Source organism: Eschrichtius robustus, chromosome 1, assembly GCF_028021215.1.
Source record: "Eschrichtius robustus isolate mEscRob2 chromosome 1, mEscRob2.pri, whole genome shotgun sequence".
NCBI lineage: Eukaryota > Metazoa > Chordata > Mammalia > Artiodactyla > Eschrichtiidae > Eschrichtius > Eschrichtius robustus.
The window spans coordinates 155,337,207-155,358,698 of record NC_090824.1 but is presented as its reverse complement, the minus strand read 5'-3'; the positions used below and the strand labels follow the sequence as shown (position 1 = coordinate 155,358,698).

General features: G+C 41.4%; 1 protein-coding gene across 5 annotated transcripts in view; it reads left to right on the top strand.

Moving 5' to 3' along the window:
* MCTP2 (multiple C2 and transmembrane domain containing 2) overlaps positions 1-21,492 on the top strand; it is a 189,025-nt gene that overhangs the window by 13,638 nt on the left and 153,895 nt on the right. For all 5 annotated transcript variants that reach the window (XM_068537524.1, XM_068537521.1, XM_068537515.1 and 2 more), the window contains exons 2-3: positions 6,879-6,941; positions 8,115-8,223. In XM_068537524.1, coding sequence (XP_068393625.1) covers positions 6,879-6,941; positions 8,115-8,223 — 172 coding nt within the window. The remainder of the gene's footprint in view (positions 1-6,878; positions 6,942-8,114; positions 8,224-21,492) is intronic.

Here is a 21,492-nt window from a genome sequence, read left to right as displayed (position 1 = left end):
ACAGGTGAATTCTATCAAATATTTAGAGAAGAGCTAACACCAATCCTTCTCAAACTCTTCCAAAAAATTTCAGAGGGAGAAACATTCCCAAATTTATTATATGAAGCTACCATCACCCTGATACTAAAACCAGGAAAAGGTATCACAAAAAAAGAAAATTATAGACCAATATCACTGATGAGCATAGATGCAAAAATCTTGAACAAAATACTAGCAAACAGAATCCAACAGCACATTAAAAGCATCATACACAATGATCTAGTGGGATTTATCCCAGGGGTGCCAGGTTTCTTCAATATATGCAAAGCAATAAATGTGATACACCATATTAACAAATTAAGGAATAAAACCATATGATCATCTCAGTAGGCTCAGAAATAGCTTTTGACAAAATTCAACATCCATTTATGATAAAAACTCTTCAGAAAATGGGCATAGAGGGAACCTACTTCGACGTAATAAAGGCCATATACGACAAACCCACAGCAAACATCATACTCAGTGGTGAAAAACTGAAAGCATTTCCGCTAAGATCAGGAACAAGACGAGGATGTCCACTCTCGCCACTCTTATTCAACATAGTTTTGGAAGTCCTAGCCACGGCAGTTAGAGAAGAAAAAAATAAAAGGAATACAAATTGGAAAAGAAGAAGTAAAACTGTCAGTGTTTGCAGATGACATGATAATATACATAGAAAATCCTAAAGATGCCACCAGAAAACTGCTAGAACTAATCAATGAATTTGGTAAAGTTGCAGGTTACAAAATTAATGCACAGAAATCTCTTGCATTCCTATACACTAACAATGAAAAATCAGAAAGAGAAATTAAGGAAACAATCCCATTTACCATTGCAACAAAAGGAATAAAATACCTAGGAATAAACCTACCTAAGGAGTCAAAAGACTTGTACTCAGAAAACTATAAAACACTGATGAAAGAAATCAAAGATGACAAACAGATGGAGAAATATACCATGCTGTTGGATTGGAATAATCAATATTGTGAAAATGACTGTACTACCCAAAGCAATCTACGGATTCAGTGCAATCCCTATCAAACTACCAATGGCATTCTTCACAGAATTAGAACAAAAAATTTTACAATTCGTATGGAAACAAAAAAGACCCTGAATAGCCAAAGCAATCTTGAGAAAGAGAAGTGGAGCTGGAGGAATCAGGCTCCCCGACTTCAAACTATACTACAAAGCTACAGTAACAGTATGGTACTGGCACAAAAACAGAAATATAGATCAATGGTACAGGATAGAAAGCCTAGAGATAAACCCACGCAAATATAGTCACCTAATTTACGACAACGGAGGCAAGAACATACAATGGAGAAAAGACAGCCTCTTCAATAAGTGGTGCTGGGCAAACTGGATAGCTACATGCAAAAGATTGAAATTAGAACACTCCCTAACACCATACACAAAAATAAACTCAAAATGGATTAAAGACCTAAGTGTAAGTCCAGACACAATAAAACTCTTAGAGGAAAACATAGGAAAAACACTCTTTGACATAAACCACAGCAAGTTCTTTTTTGACCCACCTCCTAGAGTAATGAAAATAAAAACAAAAATAAACAAATGGGACCTAATTAAACTTAAAAGCTTTTGCACAGCCAAGGAAACCATAAACAAGACGAAAAGACAACCCTCTGAATGGGAGAAGATATTTGCAAATGAAACCACTGACAAAGGATTAATCTCCAAAATATACAAACAGCTCATGGAGCTCAATATCAAAAAAAACAAACAACCTAACTAAAAAATGGGCAGAAGACCTAAATAGACATTTAACCAAAGAAGACATACAGATTGTCAAGAGGCACATGAGAAGATGCTCAACATCACTAATTATTAGAGAAATACAAATCAAAACTAGGAGGTATCACCTCACACTGGTCAGAATGACCATTATCAGAAAATCTAGAAACAATAAATGCTGGAAAGGGTGTGGTGAAAAGGGAACCCTTTTGCACTGTTCGTGGGAATGTACATTGATACAGCCACTATGGAAAACAGTATGGAGGTTCCTTAAGAAACTAAAAATAGAACTACCATATGACCCAGCAATCCCACTACTGGGCATATACCCTGAGAATGCCATAATTCAAAAAGAGACATGTGTCACAATGTTCATTGCAGCACTATTTACAATAGCCAGGACATGGAAGCAACCTAAGTGTCCATTGACTGATGAATGGATAAAGAAGATGTGGCACATATATACAATGGAATATTACTCTGCCATAAAAGGAAACGAAATTGAGTTTTTTGTAGTGAGGTGGATGGACCTAGAGACTGTCATACAGAGTGAAGTAAGTCAGGGAGAGAATAACAAATACCGTATGCTAATACATATATGTGGAATGTAAAAAAAAAATGCTTCTGATGATGAACCGAGGGTCAGGACAGGAATAAAGACGCAGACATAGAGAATGGACTTGAGGACACGGCTGGGGAGGCAGAAGCTGCGGCAAAGTGAGAGTAGCACTGACATGTATACACTACCAAATGTAAAATAGATAGCTAGTGGGAAGCAGCCGCATAGCACAGGGAGATCAGCTTGGTGCTTTGTGACCACCTAGAGGGGTGGGATAGGGAGGGTGGGAGGGAGGCTCAAAAGGGAGGGGATATGGGGATATATGTATGCATATGGCTGATTCACATTGTTGTATAACAGACACTAACACAGCATTGTGAAGCAATTATACTCCAATAAAGATGTGTTAAAAAAATTTGAATAAGAGTAAACTCAGCCATTTGGTAGACCCGAATTTTTCTGAACAGGCATTCTAATTTTGACCTCTGATTGTCATGTGAGTTGTTTTAATTCTATCACTGTATCCAAGCATTGCTTAACGGTCTGTCTAGCCATCTGATCCCCTTTGCTCCTTTTGCTGCTTCCTTTGCCCCGTAGGTATTTGTGTCCGTGAGTACGCTCTTCCTGAGTATCCACGTTCTTAGTAATGGATGTGGGTTAAGTAATTAACTAAATATGTATCGTATCAATATATATCATTTGCTATACTCATGTACTTGAATAGAGTATTTCCCAAAGAAAATCTTAAGTGATCTTCTCAGCGAACTTGTTACTCTTATTTAGCTTTCCTGCATGTGGGTTTATGTCTTCTTCCAGTAAAGTTTAAACAGCCAGTGATTGTTTACATCGCTTATTATTTAACTTCCTGTGTATTCTTCGTGCTAAGATCCTTCAGACAGCCACGTGGGAGGTGATATTTGTACAAGATCACATTTAGTGTACACAAAAGAAAATGTTTTTTCACATCAGTGTCTTGTTCTTAAGATCCAATAATTGACCCATCCATTCTAATATCTCCTCATTTTAATACATTTGCAATCTTATATGTATTACCTTGTATGTATTTACATACCTTCCCATGAATTTCACCTTAGCAAGATAAAATGGAAATATCAGTGTAAATTTGCTGTCATTAAACACACACACACACACACACACACACACACACACAAATCCCACTTATCTAAAAGGTAACAGTGAGAGTTGTGTGAGAGATGACTAGCCTCATGCCAACATGTTAATGCTGAGTTTCTGAATGTTTGTATATAATTAGAGAGTTTTGTCATATTAAGACTTCTCAGCATTGATGATATTCAAGATTATTTGTCTTTCCCTGAGTATGTCCTTGGAAACATTTGTTTAAAATGGTTAAAACCAGTGCTTAATGGATAAACAAACTATGGTACACTCATAATGATGGAATACTATTCAGTAATTAAAAAAAAAAGAACTATTTATACAGATGCCAACTTGAATGGATTTCAAAGGCATTGGGCCAAGTGAAAGATGTCAGCCAGTGTCAAATTTGCATGTATCCCATTTATATGACATTATGGAAAAAGATGAAGCTATAGGATGAGGACAGGTCAATGACTGCCATGAATTAGGGGTGAGGGTACAATGTGATAACAGTAGGATTGCATGCAGGAGTTTTTTGGGGGACTGTTTTATGTCCCAATAGTGGTGGTAGTTACACAAATATATACATGTGTAAAAAAGTCATCGCATTGTACACACATGTAAAAAGTCAATTTCACTGTGTTAACTTTTTTAAAGTAAAATTTAAAAAGAAAAATTAAGAGTGCTTGATTTTGCTTGTTGAGAACATCAAAAAAAATCTTCTCATGTTGACGGATACCAGGGACTTCTGTAAGAAAAATACTAATTGTAATTTTTTAATGAAAAATTCAGTGATGTAGTTACTAGGTTTACAAAGAAGCTGAAAATAATGTAGCTTCTACTCAGTGAATAATACCTTCAGTTCCATGCAGAGTGTCGGGAATACTCAAAGTTATGTGTCCCCCAGCAGCTGTAACCCGGTACTCCTGTACTTCTGTAGCCTTTCCTGTCTTCTTTATGGTGATCACTTTCCTTCCTTGGTGTGTATATACTGCGTGTGACAGTCACGGCGGCTGTGGGAACCATAACTTTAAGTTCTGTGACTTCTGTGAGTAAAACGAGCCATAATGTTGAATTAATGTCATTCTTCACATTTAATTTCCACGTTGTTCTAAGTGGAAGACTTATTGAGTATTTGAATAAAAGCTCCGTGTTCATTTTTGATAGTGTGTAAATGATGGTGGTGATGTGGGCTCGTTTTGTCACTGAATGAACGTGATCATTAAGTACAGGGAGGCTCCCTTGGGAGAGTGTGTATGGTGTGTTGGTTTGAGGAGTGATGGTTTTTAAGAAACATTCACTCTTCTGTTTGACAGCAGAAGGTGACAGTAGAAGATACGGGACCACGCACTTTAAACAGGAATTCTGATCCCAGCACCGGCAGTTTTACAGAACTGCCTTCAAACAGGATTGGTTAAGTGGAGCGTTGATTCGTTTCGTAAAACTGGAGACAATAACAGGGGGTGATCAGGCTGCAGAGGATCAGACAGCAGATGTTACTTGTTGGTTCTGCACATGAAGACCTGATCGGAGTATTTTGGGTTTTGCAGATCAGACAGAAGGGGAATCGCTGAGCTTCCAGGAGATAATCATGAGGACAGTAATAGTGTAAAAGGCATGAGGAGAAATCTTTTGAAATTGGGAGAGTTGAGTAAGATTTGATCGTTGTCATACAGCGGTCTTCAGGCCGTCCTGTCCCACTCCCCCGAGTGTCATTTTACACATAACACAAGTAGGAGGTACTTGTGTACCGGGAACTGGATGGGAAGGTGACCAACAGAGGCCCAGCTGCCTCCTTCCTTGTCTGCTGTCAGGTCAAGCCCACAATGAGAGTGAGGGCTCTTGGCCCAGCTGGGCAGTGGTGATACTTCCAGAGCCGGGGGGCACCAGTGACTGAAGTGCTGGGGTCCTTAGAGAAAGGTCCAAGTGTCTGAAGTCACCCTGGGTCCTGTGTGAATTTGAATTGAATGAAATGTATTCACAGTAAAGGGACATTCGAGCTGGGACTGGGAGAAAGGGGCAGATGTGATGGGAGAAGCACAGATGCAAACAACCGTGGGGCTTCTCTGCTCCCCGGTGAGGGCTTGGGAGGCTCCACGCCGACTTGTGATCAGGGCTCGTTTCTGCCTCGCTGCAGCCTTTCTTGGTGTCACTGCATGCAGGGGGGTAGACCAGAGAGCCCTGCTTGTTTGCAGCCCTTTGTCAGCTCTCTTAGGGCCTGAAGAAATGCCCCATTGCTGTAGAATCCAGGTTCTGTTGCTGCCTGAGCTCCACTTGATAGACAGGGAGAGAGAGAGAGAGAGAGACAGAGAGACAGAGAGAGAATGTCTTGGAAGGCAACCTGCCTTCTATCCAGGCAGGATCTCTGAACTGTGCCAGAATCTCCCTGATCTTTGCTGTGGGTGGGAAGGACCAATGACCGTAGTGCATCTGGTCCCCATCTTCACCCCCTCAAAGCTTCATGGTCATCTAAGCAATCTCCGCAGGCCTGCTGCCTTTATCTAAATTTACCCATAACTTCAGAGTTACTCAGCCTTGTTTGGAGGGAGAAATCTCATGTTTTCTCACAGGAAAGCAGCCCTGGCTAATGTGTCCAACAAACGGGAACATCCCTAAAATGCTGGGAGACCTTTTGCTCCTTTCCCTTCCACTCTGCCTTTCCATGCAGGTAGCTCTCCTCACATCTAACCCAGAACCTTCATAAAATCCCAGAGCTCCTCTGGACCCCACATTGGTGCATATAAAACCTGACAGAATGCAAATGTTTACTGCGTCCCATACTAACTGCTGAACCGCGCTTACTTCAGTGCCTGGTGGCATCCTTTCCTAGGTTGTCAGAGGCATATTTAAGTAGGAAACATAGACACCTCCCAGTCTGAGATCACTTGTTGAGAATTTGCATTTCCTTACTCTTTGGTTGGTTCTTGTACAGTTGCTAGACCCGTGAGGTTATGGTTGGAGGAAGGTCTTTGTGGTCACATTTGAAATGTGTCCTACTAGACTGATAAACTCGGGTCTCTGGTACCTGATAGCCCTTTTCTCTTTGATGGCTGAGGGACCAGGCAGGTCCTCGATGGAGGGACCTGGCAGGATGGCCCTGCTGCTCCCACTGCCTCCCCTGGGACAAAGTTGCTGGCACACTAATGGCTTGGATGAACCACGGATGCCTCAGCGGCCCTTCAGGAGAGCAGAATCGGCCTTATCCACATGCTGATCAATGACTAAGAGGGCAGAGGCTGCAGCCAGATGAACTCCAGTGAGTCAACCTTTTACTGCCAAGACTTGCCACACACTCCGGAAGGCAGCCTGCATTTGACTATGCAAATGTCAGCTTCAAAGGGAAACACCCGATAAAGGATATCCTTGTAGGTTGATATTCTTTTGGTTTTTTAAAAGCAGGGTTATTATTATTTTTTCTTCTTGTTTACAGAAGCTCTGTGGAAGTGGTGATCTGAATGCTTCTCTGACATCCCAGCGTTTCGAAGAGCAATCTGTAAGTGGCATTCCTTAAAAACAAACAAACACTAAAGTAAATGCTATAAATATTTCTTATCAAATGTTTGGATCTTTGCCTCTTTTATTTCTAAAGGATGCTGAACTGTTACCACCCACAAAGACAGGCCTTGCAAATTGTGGCTGGAAAAGATGAATTCAGTGTCTATTGATTTGTCAGAGTGGGATAGATTCTTCTAAAAATACAGAGCTGTGAAATTGAGTGAGATGGTGCAGGAGACAAAGCCATTTTGAAGTGCTTTGAAATATGGACCGAGAAACTTTCAAAAGAACGCTGTCGAGAGTGACTTAGCCACAGATCGATTCATTGAAATTCAAATAAGTGAACAATAAATCATTTTATTTGTACTTTTTCTCTCAAAAGACACAAATTTGCTCTTTTCAAAACTTGAATTGGATTCGTTTAAGAAATATTCAGAAACCAAATTTGATGTTGTGGCTTGTAGGAGTTGATGCATTCCTGGAGAGGAAAGTGAACTTGGTGGGAGGTGAGACTGTGTGCGTAAGTGTAGGAAACACTATAATGGGGACCAGGGAGTGAAAGAAAAATATGCCACAAGCAGGAGAGCAGAGAGGAAGTGTCTCCCATATGGAGCCAGGGGTGGGGCACATGTTGGCTGGGCATGTATCAGTAGGTGATCAGCTGAGTAGTCGTGAACGGGAATGTTTTTATTACATGTGCAGGAGGTGGACCTGAACTGATAGGGGTTGGTGGGGTGAGGGGAGAAGAGGAGGGAGACATCACATATCCGAGCTGAGAGGTGTGGACCAGGGCCGTGGGAACCCGCCCCTTAGCTGGACTTCTGCATGCTGTGTCCTCTCTGGGTCCTCCACTGGGAGCTATAGGATAAGGATCCTGCGGGGCATGGGTGAGTTTAGGGGGATGTCAGATGTCGGCATGCAACTTACCTGCTTCTTCTTGGGAAGTTAATATTGTGACGCTATTGTCATGAATTCTCATAGAATCCCACTGGGGAGAAGGATAAAGAACAGTGTAACCGTGTCATCGACACGGGTGGGTGGGAGTGGAGGAGGGCGCTCACAGATTTGCCATTACAGTGATCATCTTCTTTCCTTAAATGAAGAAGTGTTTCCGACATTCTGTTTCTTGGGCCTAAGACAACTGACTTCAATGGCTTCTCCATCTGTGCAGACTCTCGGGGAAGCCGGCGACGGCTTGAGTAACCTGCCCAGCCCTTTCGCCTACCTCCTCACCATCCACCTGAAGGAAGGCCGGAACCTGGTGGTCCGGGATCGCTGTGGTAAGGCCTGGCTCTGGGCGCCCTTGGTAGCCTGCAGACCTCTTCCTCTCAACCCTCCTGTCAACCTTGCTAGTCAACCTTTTCCATCTCAGCATGGCTGGTGCTAGACTGGAGCTCAAATCTAAGCTTCTCCAGGTATCAAGGTATTTGCATTGAGTTATTGAAACACATGGAATCTTGCTGTCCTTTTTTTATGATTAAATTAATAGTAATAATCAAATATTGATGATCACATAAAGTTATTGTAGAATGAAATAAGATTGCTGTAAGTGCTTTATGGCTGGTATATAACAACTGCTAAAGAAAATGTTTCCTTGATCCTAGTTTAATTATCCATGAGAAATATGGAAATACATCCTTGATCTAAGTTAGCAAACATACGCATAGATGGAAATGCCCTTTGAACCATCCTCCTTCCTGCCCTGAAATCCCACTGGACTCCCCTCCCTCTGGATAACATCTGTTATGATGTTATAACATATGTGATTGATTTGTTCACCTTTGCTACCTCTTTCTGTGCATTTACACACACATATATTTCTTAATTAAAGTGATATTTTAATATCGTTATTCTGCAGTATTATTCTGCATATTCCATATTCTGCATTAAGATTTTTTTAAACTTTACAATATGAATTAAAGATTTTCCATGCTTTTCCATGTAACTATATCTCCCTTCTTTTAAATACTAATAGTATTCCATAGTATGTTGTGTTAAATATCTGTTTCTCTGCTGATGATAGTTGTTTTTTCTTACTTTCTCAGCCATATAAATGATGCTGTAATAAACATCCTGTGTATGGCTCCATACACAGTTAAGAATATATCTTAGATTAAGAATAGTGTATGTTTAAGAGCAGACAGTGGAGCCAGACTGCCTGGGCTCAAACCTTGTTTTTTCCATTTATTGCTATTTGATTTAAGAAATGTTCCTGGACCCGCCTGTGACTTAGGTTCCCCATCTGTAAAACAAGAACATTAGTATTGACCTACCTTATAGGCTTTTAAGAGGATTGAAGGTAGTGACTTAAAACCTTGTTGGGCTTCTAGCACTTAATAAAAGTTAACTATTGTGAGCAGCTCAGGGCAGAACCTAGAAATGCAATTACAGGATCCTGAAGATGCACATTTGCAAATGTAAAGATACTGGTACATGGCCCCCTAAAAGGTACAGAGTATGTCCTCTCCTACACTATGGTTATGTGTTCCCTACCTTGTCACCATTGAATATTTCCTTTTATCACTCTACTTAGTTTTTGGCAATCTTCTAGGTCAAGTGTCCACTTGTTTTAAGCTGTGCTTCGTGGATTATTATGGTGATGAACATGGACCTTTGTAGTTCCTCTCCTGTGACTGTCTCTCTATATCCTTTGCCCAGTTTTCCATTGAGCTTTTCCTTCTAAATTTTTGTGAGTCTTTAAAATTTTCAGCATTCATTTGTTTGTTGGGTGTTGCAATTTTTCTTCTCCAGTCTGTTGTTTACCCCTCATTTTTATGGCCTCTTTTGTCCTTCAGAGGTTTTACATCTCATTACAGGTAAATATATCTGTTTTTCCTTTGTTGTCTCTTTTCATTTATTTCTTTTAGTAGGTGGGACCTTTTTATTCTAAAGAATTTTGTGTCTTTCTCCAGGTCTTTGCCAGTCTCTCCTGCTAGTTCCTCTCTAATCTGTTTTGGAAAAACTGTGAAACGGAGGATGGGTCTCCCTTCCATTTGTCTTCTGTGTCTCTTACTTTTTCTTTCTCATTCTTGCCATTCCTTTTTTTTTTTTCAGGAAGAATTCCTCAGCTGGGCCTTCCAGCTTACTGTTTTCTCGTCAGTTGTTATGACCATTGTGATATTCTGTTCATCTTTTGAGTTGGCATTTTTTTTTTTTCATTTTTAGAACAGTCTATTTCATGCATGAGATGTTGCCATCAGCTTTGAGAGCATAAAGTATACATTGAAAATCTCCTGTTTGGTGCTTTCTCCCTTGGATATCCTTTGGTTGTGTTTTCCACTCCTCTTTTTATTTGTGTGTCCCTGTTGCCATCTATGGATGCTATTTTTGCTTACTGCTGTGTCCTGACTTCACTGAGCATGAGCAGGGTTGGGACATGCAGCCAGACAGGGAGAGCCAGTCGTTCAGGCCGGCTCCTGGTGATCCCCCGTCATGGAAAACCTTCCTCACTGGCTTCCTGCCCATGCTCACTTTTCCTGCTTGCAAGTGCCTTTGCTGGTCACTGCTCGGCACCAAAGGGACAGGGCAGTGCTGGGCCATCCAGCTGTTCTATGTGTGCTGTACCAACCAGTCACCATGGTACTTGCTCAGGCCATCTTCTGCTTCCTGTATCCACTGCCTCCAAGCTGGAACATCCCTGGTTCACCTGCCATCCTATCCCCTTGGCCCACCTCTGCCCCTGAAACTTTTTCTGCTGTGACTTTCTACTGCTCCTGTTTTGGACTGTGGGTTCTTCCATCAATCTGATCTCACCAACTTCCATCTTTTAGATCTGCATATACCCACTTTTTAAAAACAAAATTACTACCTTTCTCTTTTCTGTCTCTTTCTCTCTCTCTCTCTCTCTCTGTCTTTTTGTAATTTCTCAGGATTTCAAAATGGTGAACAAATTTCACTTTCTACTTGTTGGTAAATAGTGTTTTCTGTCAAAGTTATAATTTCTTATCCATCAGTTGTGCAACTTCTTGTGTACTGTCATTGTGTACTATTATTATAAATGTCTGCATCTTAATAGGTAGCTCTCTTAAGGTTATTTTGAATGATTTGGGGCAGATAGCATTTTGTACCTGAAATCACATCTGAGGGACATGATCATAAACTAGAGTGAGGTGCCTGCCCACAAATATCCTGACTCTTGCTCAGAACCTGTAGTGTCCAGTGGATGCTTCTGTCAAATGATGATCATTATGGAGCTCGATTTGGGACAGTTTATCTGGAGATTGGAAGTGTGTTCCACAGAGAGCACATTTAACTTTACTGGAAAGAAAGTGCTCTAAACCTTTAAAATACGTGTCCTGTTGTACATTTTTGGAAAGCTCCAATATAGTATGTAGCTTTGGGGCTGTGCCCAGGCCTTGGACCTCTTCCAGGGCCAGCTGCCCCTTTTCCAGTTTTGCCATCTGTTCTGATTATTTATCCCTAATTGATGTGAGTGATCTGGCCACACCACCCTTGATACATCACACCAGTACACTTACAACAGATACTCAGGAGACAGTCAGTAAACTTGGCAGATGACGGGGCAGCCATTGCCTACATCAGAAAATGACCAAAACAATAGGGTTTATGTGTGCCTACTCCACACCTCGCTGCTTCAGGGCCAAAGGAGAGACTGTAATCTGTGCTCTAATGCCGTCAATAGCATCTCTATCTTCATAGTTTCATCAGAGTTAAACATCATATAACAATTTGGCTTTATCTTGTGTCAACCTAATATAATCCAAGGATAAATACCTAGTAAGGAATCTAGATCATAACTTGTTTTAGCACCTATATCTTTTATAACCAGTAACATTGTTCCTGTCTCTTTTATTTATTGGGAAGATTAATCATTACCTATGAAGAAAACACCCCCCTCTCAGCAAGTACTTCTTCTATACTTTGCAGTGTGGTGTGCCTTCCTTACTGTGACTGTGTTCATGACTGCTCGATTTTCACGAGTATTAAGGTAGTGATCAGGGCATGTTTGGTGCCCACTGTTGATTTGTGCAGGGTTCATAGTCACTGGCACCAGTGCTTGCCTCCTTTGCCCTGGACTGACATGGCTTATCACTATGCCAATATTTTCTATGGAACCCAGCCCAACCTCAGAATTTTATCCAGCACAGTCCTTTCGGCCAGTAGCTCTCAAATTTGAGTGAGCATCAGAACAACCTAGAGGGCGTATGAAAATACACATTGCCCACCCCCAGAGATTCTAATTCAGTAGGTCTGGGGTTGTGGCCCGAGAACTTACATTTCTGACAGGTTCCCAAGTGATCACGATGCAGCTGGTCCAGGAACCACATTGTGAGGACCACTGCTCTAGACGCTGGGTGGTGGCACTTGAGCAGAAACGCGTGCTTCTCCTGGTAGGGAGAGTTTCAATTCCCGATTAGACATGGCGTTTTCTTTTCTTGGGGCTGGACCTCACTATGCATTTGCACTCTTACTCAATTTGTATTCTCTGAACATAATTTAACTTGGTATTCACCTCATTAACATAATTAGGTACAGAGAACGGTGTGATGTGCCGAAGTACCAAATATAAAAGGACTTGTGAATTATCTATGAATTTACACTATGCTGTATCCCGTGTTCTCCGATTCTCTGGATATAGGATCGAGAGCCGATTGTTTCAGTACTAAATATCCTTCAAGATCTATTCAGATGGCATTTCTATCTAGTCTTCTATGTTTTTCACAGACATAAGCTCCCTGTCATCTCAGTCCTATGAAAATTTTACCTCTATAAACCGTACACCTTTACCCTCAATTGGATAAATGACTGTTCCTCCCTGTTACTATTAGTGCTATATTAGCTGGGTAACTGTTTTATTCATCTTTGTATGCCCTACTGAGCCATACTGGTGGTTTATACATAGAATGCTTTTAATACATTTTAGTTCTTCATTAAGGAAATCCAACTTAAGTGCCGGACTTAAAGACAAGGAGTGTTAAAGACTATCGTGAAAGGGAAAACATCTTCCCAGGAGGGAACAGAGTTCCTTCACTCACACCTTGACTCAGCAAGCGTTTATTCAGTCCCTTCAGTGAGATGAGCAGCACGCTGGTACTCAACTGGGACCTAGTGATAGAGTCCAGAAAAAAAGACTTACATACAATTTTAAAATGTCATACAGATCACCGGCTGCAACCCATTTAACAGAAGTTCTAATTCAGGTGATAGAAGTACAGAGACTAAGTGACTTGACCAGGGACTTGCAGGGAAGCAGTGGCTGAGGCAGGACTCACCAGAATGGGTGGCTCTGGGGGACAAGAGGAGGAGTGAGACATTACCATCTACTTCTTGGCTTGTGATTTCCGATGGCGACTCACTCACTGTCAAGTGGAATTTACCCATCTGCAAAATGGGCATGATGTAGCTTGCCTTATAATGTAGTTGTAAGAACTGAAAAAAAAGAAAGTGTATATAACATAGTGCCATACATAGAGAAAATAGTCAGTAAATGATAGTGTGTGTGTTATGGTAATTAATGAATAATGATAATGAACTTGGCCCATGATCCTGACTCCCACTGCAGAGCTGGTTCCTGTGTTCCGTGTCAGCTTTCCCATCACTGACCTTGGACACTTGGCTCTTAGTTTGGGTTAATTTGTCAGTACCCTTGTGCTCTCTCTTTATGCCCCATCTTCAGCATAGGAGTTGATTTATGTTTTATTTTACATATATTCAATCATGTATTTTATATTTGTCTAAAATATAATCAATTTGACCAAATATTGATTTCACTTATGACAGGGATGCCTTCAAAGTGTTGTTGAAATGTGTTGCACCCTTGACTACAGAGGACCTGCTCCAGGATATTTAACCCAATTGTGCCATCACTCTTTGTGAATTTTTAGGGAGAAAAGAATTTTTTTGTTGAATCATTCCCTGCTGAGGGAAGAGGTCAGCATTTTCTTTGGATTATTACATAATCATTGCTGCGTAGGTAACATTCCATATAGAACATGGGTTGGCAGACCTTTTCTGTACAGGGACAGAAATGAATATTTTAGAGTTTATGGGGCATAGGTCCATAAACTTAGTGACAGCTACTCTGCTGGTCTAGTGACCAAACAGCCATAGATAATATGTAAACCAGTGGACATGACCATGTTCCAGTACAACTTTATTTATAAAAACAGGCACGAGGCTGGATTTTACCCATGTCCAAAATTTGCTGACCTCAGTCTAGAATATCATGATCTGATTTTGGATTTTCTATTGGAGAAGCTGCTTTTTAGAGTAGCCAAGTACATCTTTATTTAAAATAAGGAGGTATAAGCTAATGAGGAAGTGATCAAGTTGTGAAGCTCATGTTTTCAAATGAAGTATCTGGAAAACATCTCAGTTATGTGACATAAAATAATGCAGAAAAATCTAGAGATGTTGGGTGGTAAAAAGTCATTTTTTTCCCCCTATATTTTCACTGGGCAGTAAAGTGAAAAGTCATCATATCTCTCTCAGGAAAAGGATGTTCAAAGGACCTTATAGGGTTTGTGATTGAGGACTGGAAACTTTGTCAACAGCCCTTTCATTGAAACCCTGTGTTTTCCATTGATGTGAAGGGTAGTTGCATAGCGTCCTGCTGTGCACTAGCATACTAGGTTACTGATGCCCTCTGGTGGCCACACTGCAATACTGCAAAAGGGAAAGAAAAGCCCATTGCAGGAGTTCACAGCAACATCACTAGGGCATACACATCACTTCAGCTGTAGGCCTGAGGGCTGAGGGTTCATGGTCGTCTTCTTGATGTGAATTTTAGGCAATGACAGTTCATGACCCATTCATCCAGCAAACGGTTCTCTAATCCCAGCCCAGGTAGACCGGGACAGCTGTTTTTAGAGCAGGGACAGGTACTTTTGCAGATTATAGGAAGAATGCATTGCATAAGTCATTTTCCTATTTGAAAGGAATGGTTTAGACAAAAATTTTTAAAGATCTCCCACTAGTGTGAAAAGTTGGCCATGCAATAGGGGTTTAATAAATGACTAAACTGCTACCAAAATGTTCAAATGTCAGGTACCTCTGATTTGGGTCCTGTTTGCCTCTTGTGATTTAGGAGGCTGATTTTAAAGATTGTACCATTTTCATGATTATATATTTCTTCTTTAAAAAGGAAAGGATGCTCTTGTATTAGACCTAGAGAGGAACATTCTCATTGCAGCTGTGATTGGGGGACAGGCTGGATGTTTCTAGACCTCTGTGTTATATGCTGAGGAGCAGCCGTGTAGCTTCCCAGCAAGTGTGCTGTGAATGGGTTACACTGAGGGTTCACCCCTCTGCCTCCGGGCAGCTCTGTGGGCTTGGGTCAGCCCCTCATCAGTCTCTTCTGTATACCCTGTGCTGCCCAACAAAGATGACCTTGTTTGTGCTAGGATGGGAAGTGTTGGGGGCACTGGACAGTGGGTCAGAGTCACAGACTCGGGGCATAGACCATCTGAGTTTGCATACCAGCTCAGACACCATCCAGCAATGATTGTGGTGATTAAGCTGGTGCGTGTGCTTATGGGGATGTGTGTGCGGTAGGGGTGACATAGCCATGTACAGTGGCCACGAGCTATTATTATTGCTGTGTCTGGTTCTAGTTATTCTTCTTTTGGTTTTATTTCTGTGTTTTCCCTCTGGGAAAGGCAATGACTTGTGGCATTTCCGCCAATTTTATTAGGGCCCTTCTTCCCAGTTTCTTGATAATTTGTCCCACCGCTTGCATACCTCTTGTTTTTCTCTTTAGATTTTGTACTCCTCACCCCCCTGCCCACTGCCAGCGGGGCAAAGGGTTGGTTAAGGTTGTTTTCTGAGACCAGTTCCTGCTTTCTTATCAGTGCAACAGCAGAAATGAAAGAGACACTAGTTTTTAAGGGTGCATTATTTGAATAAGAACTCCATTGTGAATTGGTGGTTTTATTTTCTTCATCTTAAATTGACTCAGAAGGTGCCCCTCAAGTTTCATAGCGACCAACATGGGAAAGCTTGGTGTGGATGAAGTCATCCCAGTAGGTCATTACTTATTGGAATTTTTTACTGAATGTACTACACTGATCTGATTTTATAAAAAATACTGAGTTCTAAAGTAAAATAGGATCTGACTTCAAATTACTTGGTTATTTGCTATTTTTGCTTCACATATATATTTTTTCTGTATTATAAAAGTTGTATTTTGAGAAGAAATTAAAAACAGTAGTACACCTTTCTTTGTTTTATTAATGTGCCAGATTAGGTTATCATTCCAGATTTTAACTACTAGTAATAAGGCTGCAGCACACATTCTTGTGCCTACATCTGTGTGTCAAACTTTATTTCTTTGCAAGTCGTTTATTGCAGTGAATTGGATGTTTTCTGTCACACGATCTGACATCTCAAGATTCTCCTTAACAGAACTGCCAGTTCACTCTTGAGAAACACCTCTATTTTGCTCACCCACCAGGAGCATATGAGTGATCCACTTCCCGTTTCTCACCTCCACTGTGTGTAGATTATCTATGTCAATTTTGATAGAGAAGCAGTATCGTCTTGGTTTTGTTTTAATTTGTGCTGAGAAATTTGGACCCTGAGATATATTTGGTTAAGAGATATTTGCTTCTCTATTGTACACAGTCAACTCCATGCATCTCTGTGGCTTATTCTCCTGGTTCCTGGATATGTTCACGTATATTTTTCTAATTCGTCATTTGCCTTTTAATTTTGTTTATAAAGTTTTTGTTGCAAACCTCTTTTCCAGTCTTACGATTTTATTCTGGAGAGTTCCTTTTCTTCCTTGCTTCCTGCGTTTTTGTACCTTGAAAGGCCTTTTCTCTCTTGAGAGAGAGATGCATTAACCTATATTTATTCTTTTCTGTCTGGTTTTACATTTTTTTCATTAATCTCTTTGATCTGTATCAAGTTTATTTTGATTTCTTGGCCCAGAATCGGAACTTAGTTTTACTTTTTGCCAAATGGGTATTTAATTAACTAGGACTAAATTTTCCTTTCCCTAATGATTTGATGGCCACTTTTTGATTGGGTATTAAAACGCAGTCCATATGAGGGTCTGCGTTTTGGATTTCTCTTTGATTCCTATGGATGTGTTGTTTTGTTCCAGTGCCAGCACCACATCCCAGTTGTACTGTATTGAAAGGTCACAGTCAATACTTTTTATTTTGCGAAAATTGGGGCTTTGCTTCACATTGGAGTACCTACTCTGAGCACCAGATGGCACTCGATCATTGGTGTGCTTGTGTGAGAGCAAGGAAGACACATCTGGTCAGCTTATTCAGAAAGATGCTCATTCATTAGCAAACTTGAAACTTTAAAGATGCAAACACCCATCCTGAAACCCAGGTAGCAGTTGGATTTCCTCCACTTGGTGGGTTTTGGTAGCCTGCCAAGCTTCCGCAACAGGGATGGGGAGCTGAGTTTGGGAATCTGCTTCTCTTTACCCCTTTTCCGCTAGGATATAGACCAGCATCCAAACAGCCATTAGTGGATTCTCACAACTGAGCTCTTTCCTCTAGAGATTTTTGTTGATGGGTTTTGTTTTGACACTCTGCATCCTCATAGGTTGGTTAGAAGGTCTTGGTCCTCCCCTGCTTTAGATAGTCAATTACCTGTTCCTTCTGTGGGATCCCATCTCCATTCCTATGAAGTATTCTGGAGCAAAACAGGCCTGCTTCCTGTGTCCACTGCTTGTAAAAAATCACCTTACACCCACCCGAAGATCATTGACTTGACTTTTGCATGCCTTCCATTTGGTTGAATTGGATTTCTCTGTAGGAGTGGTTTTTTCTGTTCATTTCCATGCTGATGTATAATAATATGTGCAGCATGGCATGCTATGTTTTGAGTAGTTCTTTTTACTTCCTTTGTTTGATCGTGACGTCGATATGGTGGATTCTGCTAGAGAGTGCGTGCACGGTTTACACAGAGGATGAAGTCCACAGAGGGTGTATGTGTGTGTTTCCATGTGTCTGTGATTTTACTTGTGGCTTAATTTGGAGGTCAGCTACAGTATTGGTCAGCTAATTCCATCATGCCATCGCACCTCAGGTGTCCCCAACATGCTGAATTTGAGGCAGGGAGCATGGCACACGATGGTGAAGGGTATTATTCCAGAGACAATCAGCGTGTAACAATTTACCATGTGTTCGTGAATTCTGGAGTGTGGATTTGGACAAGGCACAGTGGGGATGGCTTGCTTTGCTACACACTGTCTGGGGCCTCAACCTGGAAGACTTGAGATTTGGGGGATGACTTACTGTGGGGACTTTATCATCTGAAGACTCAAAGGCCCTTTCACACGCATGTTTGGTGCCTGGGATGGGCTGCTTGGAAGAGGAGGACTGTTGCACATGAGGCCTGGCTTCCTCACGGCCTGGTGCTCTCAGAATTGTCACACTTCTTACATCACGGCTCAGGGCGCCAGACGTGAAGGGCCAGTGCACGAGGCAGGGGCTGTGTCACCGGTTACAGCAGAGCCTTGGAAGGCACACAGTGTTATTTTCACCACCCCGCATAGGTTAAAGCAGTTGCCCAGATTACAGGGGACAAAGTAGGCACCCTGCTTATTTATTTATTGATTGATTGATTGATTGATTGATTGATTGCTGTGTTGGGTCTTCGTTTCTGTGCGAGGGCTTTCTCTAGTTCCGGCAAGCGGGGGCCACTCTTCATCGCGGTGCGCGGGCCTCTCTTGTTGCGGAACACAGGCTCCAGACGCGCAGGCTCGGTAGTTGTGGCTCACGGGCCTAGTTGCTCCGCAACATGTGGGGTCTTCCCAGACCAGGGCCCGAACCCGTGTGCCCTGCATTGGCGGGCAGATTCTCAACCACTGCGCCACCAGGGAAGCCCGGCACCCTGCTTCTTGATGGAAGGAGCATCAGTACTTGGAGGTTGTGCTTAGGTATTAGGTGTGGCTGCACTTATGAAAGCTTTAGTGTGCAGTGGGTCTGGGACTGAGGCTTGGCTCTAGCAACTCAGTAGCCATCCTCATCCTTAAAACTACAACATAATACCGTTTTAGGAGGAGCAAATGAGATCCCATCCATTGTGAGTATTATACTAAACTTCAGTCCTGTTGTCTCTTTTCCATAAAGGCTGGTATCCATTTCAGTAGACTTAGATTTATGCCTAAATGATAGCTTCGGCTGGGGACATTTGAAGTATTTTTATTAATAAAGAGGAGAATGTGAAGGTATTAATAGTTGTGTGTACTTTGGCAAAGTGAATTTCTGGAACACCGAGAGCTGATACCCTTATAGATCTGGGAGGTTTGACCCTTTATAGAGACTTCAGGCAGCTACATTCATTGGCTTTCTGGCTTACTCGTAACTTTATTTCCTTTTATCCCCCCAATGCGTTCTGCTCTGTTTATAGTGCTGCCTCCTGGCCACTGCCTCTCCTCTCCTCTCCTTTTTTCTATGTGGTCATGCTTTCCTCTAACTTTTACCTGGGTTCCTCCTCCTTTGGTGTTACAAGGGCAACCATGCATGCTGTCTCTAAGCAGAAGTTTACACCCCTGTGTACTTCTGATCACCTCATCAAGAATAGGGGTGCAGGCATCTCTTCTTAGTGATCACTTCAACAAAAGCCAATTTGTTCAATAATCTACTCACCAAATGGCCCATTTACTGAATCCATCAGTATATTGACAATGTCTTTCATCTATTTATAAAATTAAGTGTATAACAGTATTGGATGAGAACTTTTAAAAACAACTTTGGAAGGTCTCTGGGTCATATTAGTTAATTGGCTCTGAAGACAAAGCCAGAACAGCATCTTAAATAATATTTAATTTGTCTCAGGCCAAAGAAGATGATAGAAAGGAATGGACATGGCCTGGCCTAAGCCGAAGATCCCAGAAAGGGGATGACTAAAGACAGAAAAAGAATATTAGGGGGAACAGAGGTGGGGAGCAGGCAGAGAGTAGGGCAGGTAGGGAAGTCTTGGGGTGGGGTGGGTGGGGTGAAGGACGTTTGTGGGGGAGCATGGTACAGGGGGAGAATCTGAGGGCCCCACGAGGACCTCACTCTCCACAGCTTTCTTAATTCCCATTATTTATTCTATACAAACTTTAAAAATAGTCAAAATAAACAGTTTTGGTGAAACTTTATAGTTAAAATAAGCAAATTTTGGTAGAATTGGTAAATTCAGATCCTCAATCTCACTGTAAGTTGGCCACTGGATGGTCTTTCAAAAAAATGGATTTTGGTGAACTTGGTACACTACATCACAGGGTCCAGCCATGGGCAAGCCTTGTCCAAGGTGCCGCTGGGCTGTTGTCCATGGTGGGCTCCCCAGTAGGAGGGGAGTCAATCTCACTGGGAGAAAAGCTCGGGAGTGGTTCAACCAGGATGTGCTAAGTGACAGAACGTGGCCAGCAAGGCCCTTAGATGGTCTGGGAGGAAACGGTTCTTCTGAGGTTGGTACCAAAAAAACAGAAGCATGCAGCCACCATGTGCAGGAGAAAGGGAATGTGCATATTCCCTTCATTTAATTGTAGTGGATAAAGCAATCCTGGGAATGTGCATGTTCCCTTCATCTAATTGTAGTGGATAAAGCCTGGCTTGGAATTCTGCTAGACTGGAATCTCCTGCTCTCTTAAGTAAAGTTGACTGTGCTCTACAAAGGGAAAGTTGTTTCTCCTGTCCCATGTGACTGAGGAAAAATGCCCTTGAGTTTCCATAAGGCCCATTATGGTTTCTGAAGGGGTCTGTTAAGAAAGCTGCAATCGGACATGGCTTGCTCTGGAAATCTCAGTGTAACTGCTAGAGGGCAGCAGCAGCTGTTCAAAAATCATCACTTGCTTGTTTTCTGAAATCACGTCTGGCTCTTATTTAGCCACCCTTGGAGAAAGTCAGAACTTATGGATCCCATATGGAAACAACTCAGATTTACTTCTTTTTCTGGCAAGAAGAAACATTCCAAATAGGTATACATATTGCAAAGAATCTAAAGATATGTGTATAAATATAATGAATCTTATTACTCTTAAGCCAGAGGATAGGAAAAAAGTCAAATTTATGCTTTTCATATGTGTTCAAATCTTTTTATGCAGAATGAATTCATCTATGTTTATCTCAGTTTCCCTAAAGACTTAGTAAATAATTATTGACTTGAAACTGAACTCTTAAGATCCCCTGAAAAAAGTTCTCAGGTATTACAAAATGTGAACTTCGTGTAAAATTATGGAGATCATTTCCTTTCATAAACAAACAACAACTCTGAGAAATGCATTTAATTAGGAAACTTTTCTAGCTTAAGACCACGTTTCTTTTGGAGACCCTATATGGCTGAAGTTTTTAACTTGGCGAATGAGCTTTGCTGGTGACAAATAAGTAGGTTTTGTCTACAAATACAGCTTTTGCATTCAATGCATTGGATTTTTAGTTTAAGTTAGGAATGCTAGTTTTAAAAACCTATATGATATAGTACGTAAACTATATGATATAGTGCGTATGTGTGTGTGTGTGTGTATATATATATATACACACACACACACACATACACTCACACAAATAGATACATAAATGACCATTAAACTGATTTATAGAAATATATTTACGGGCATGGAAGGGGACAGATGTGTT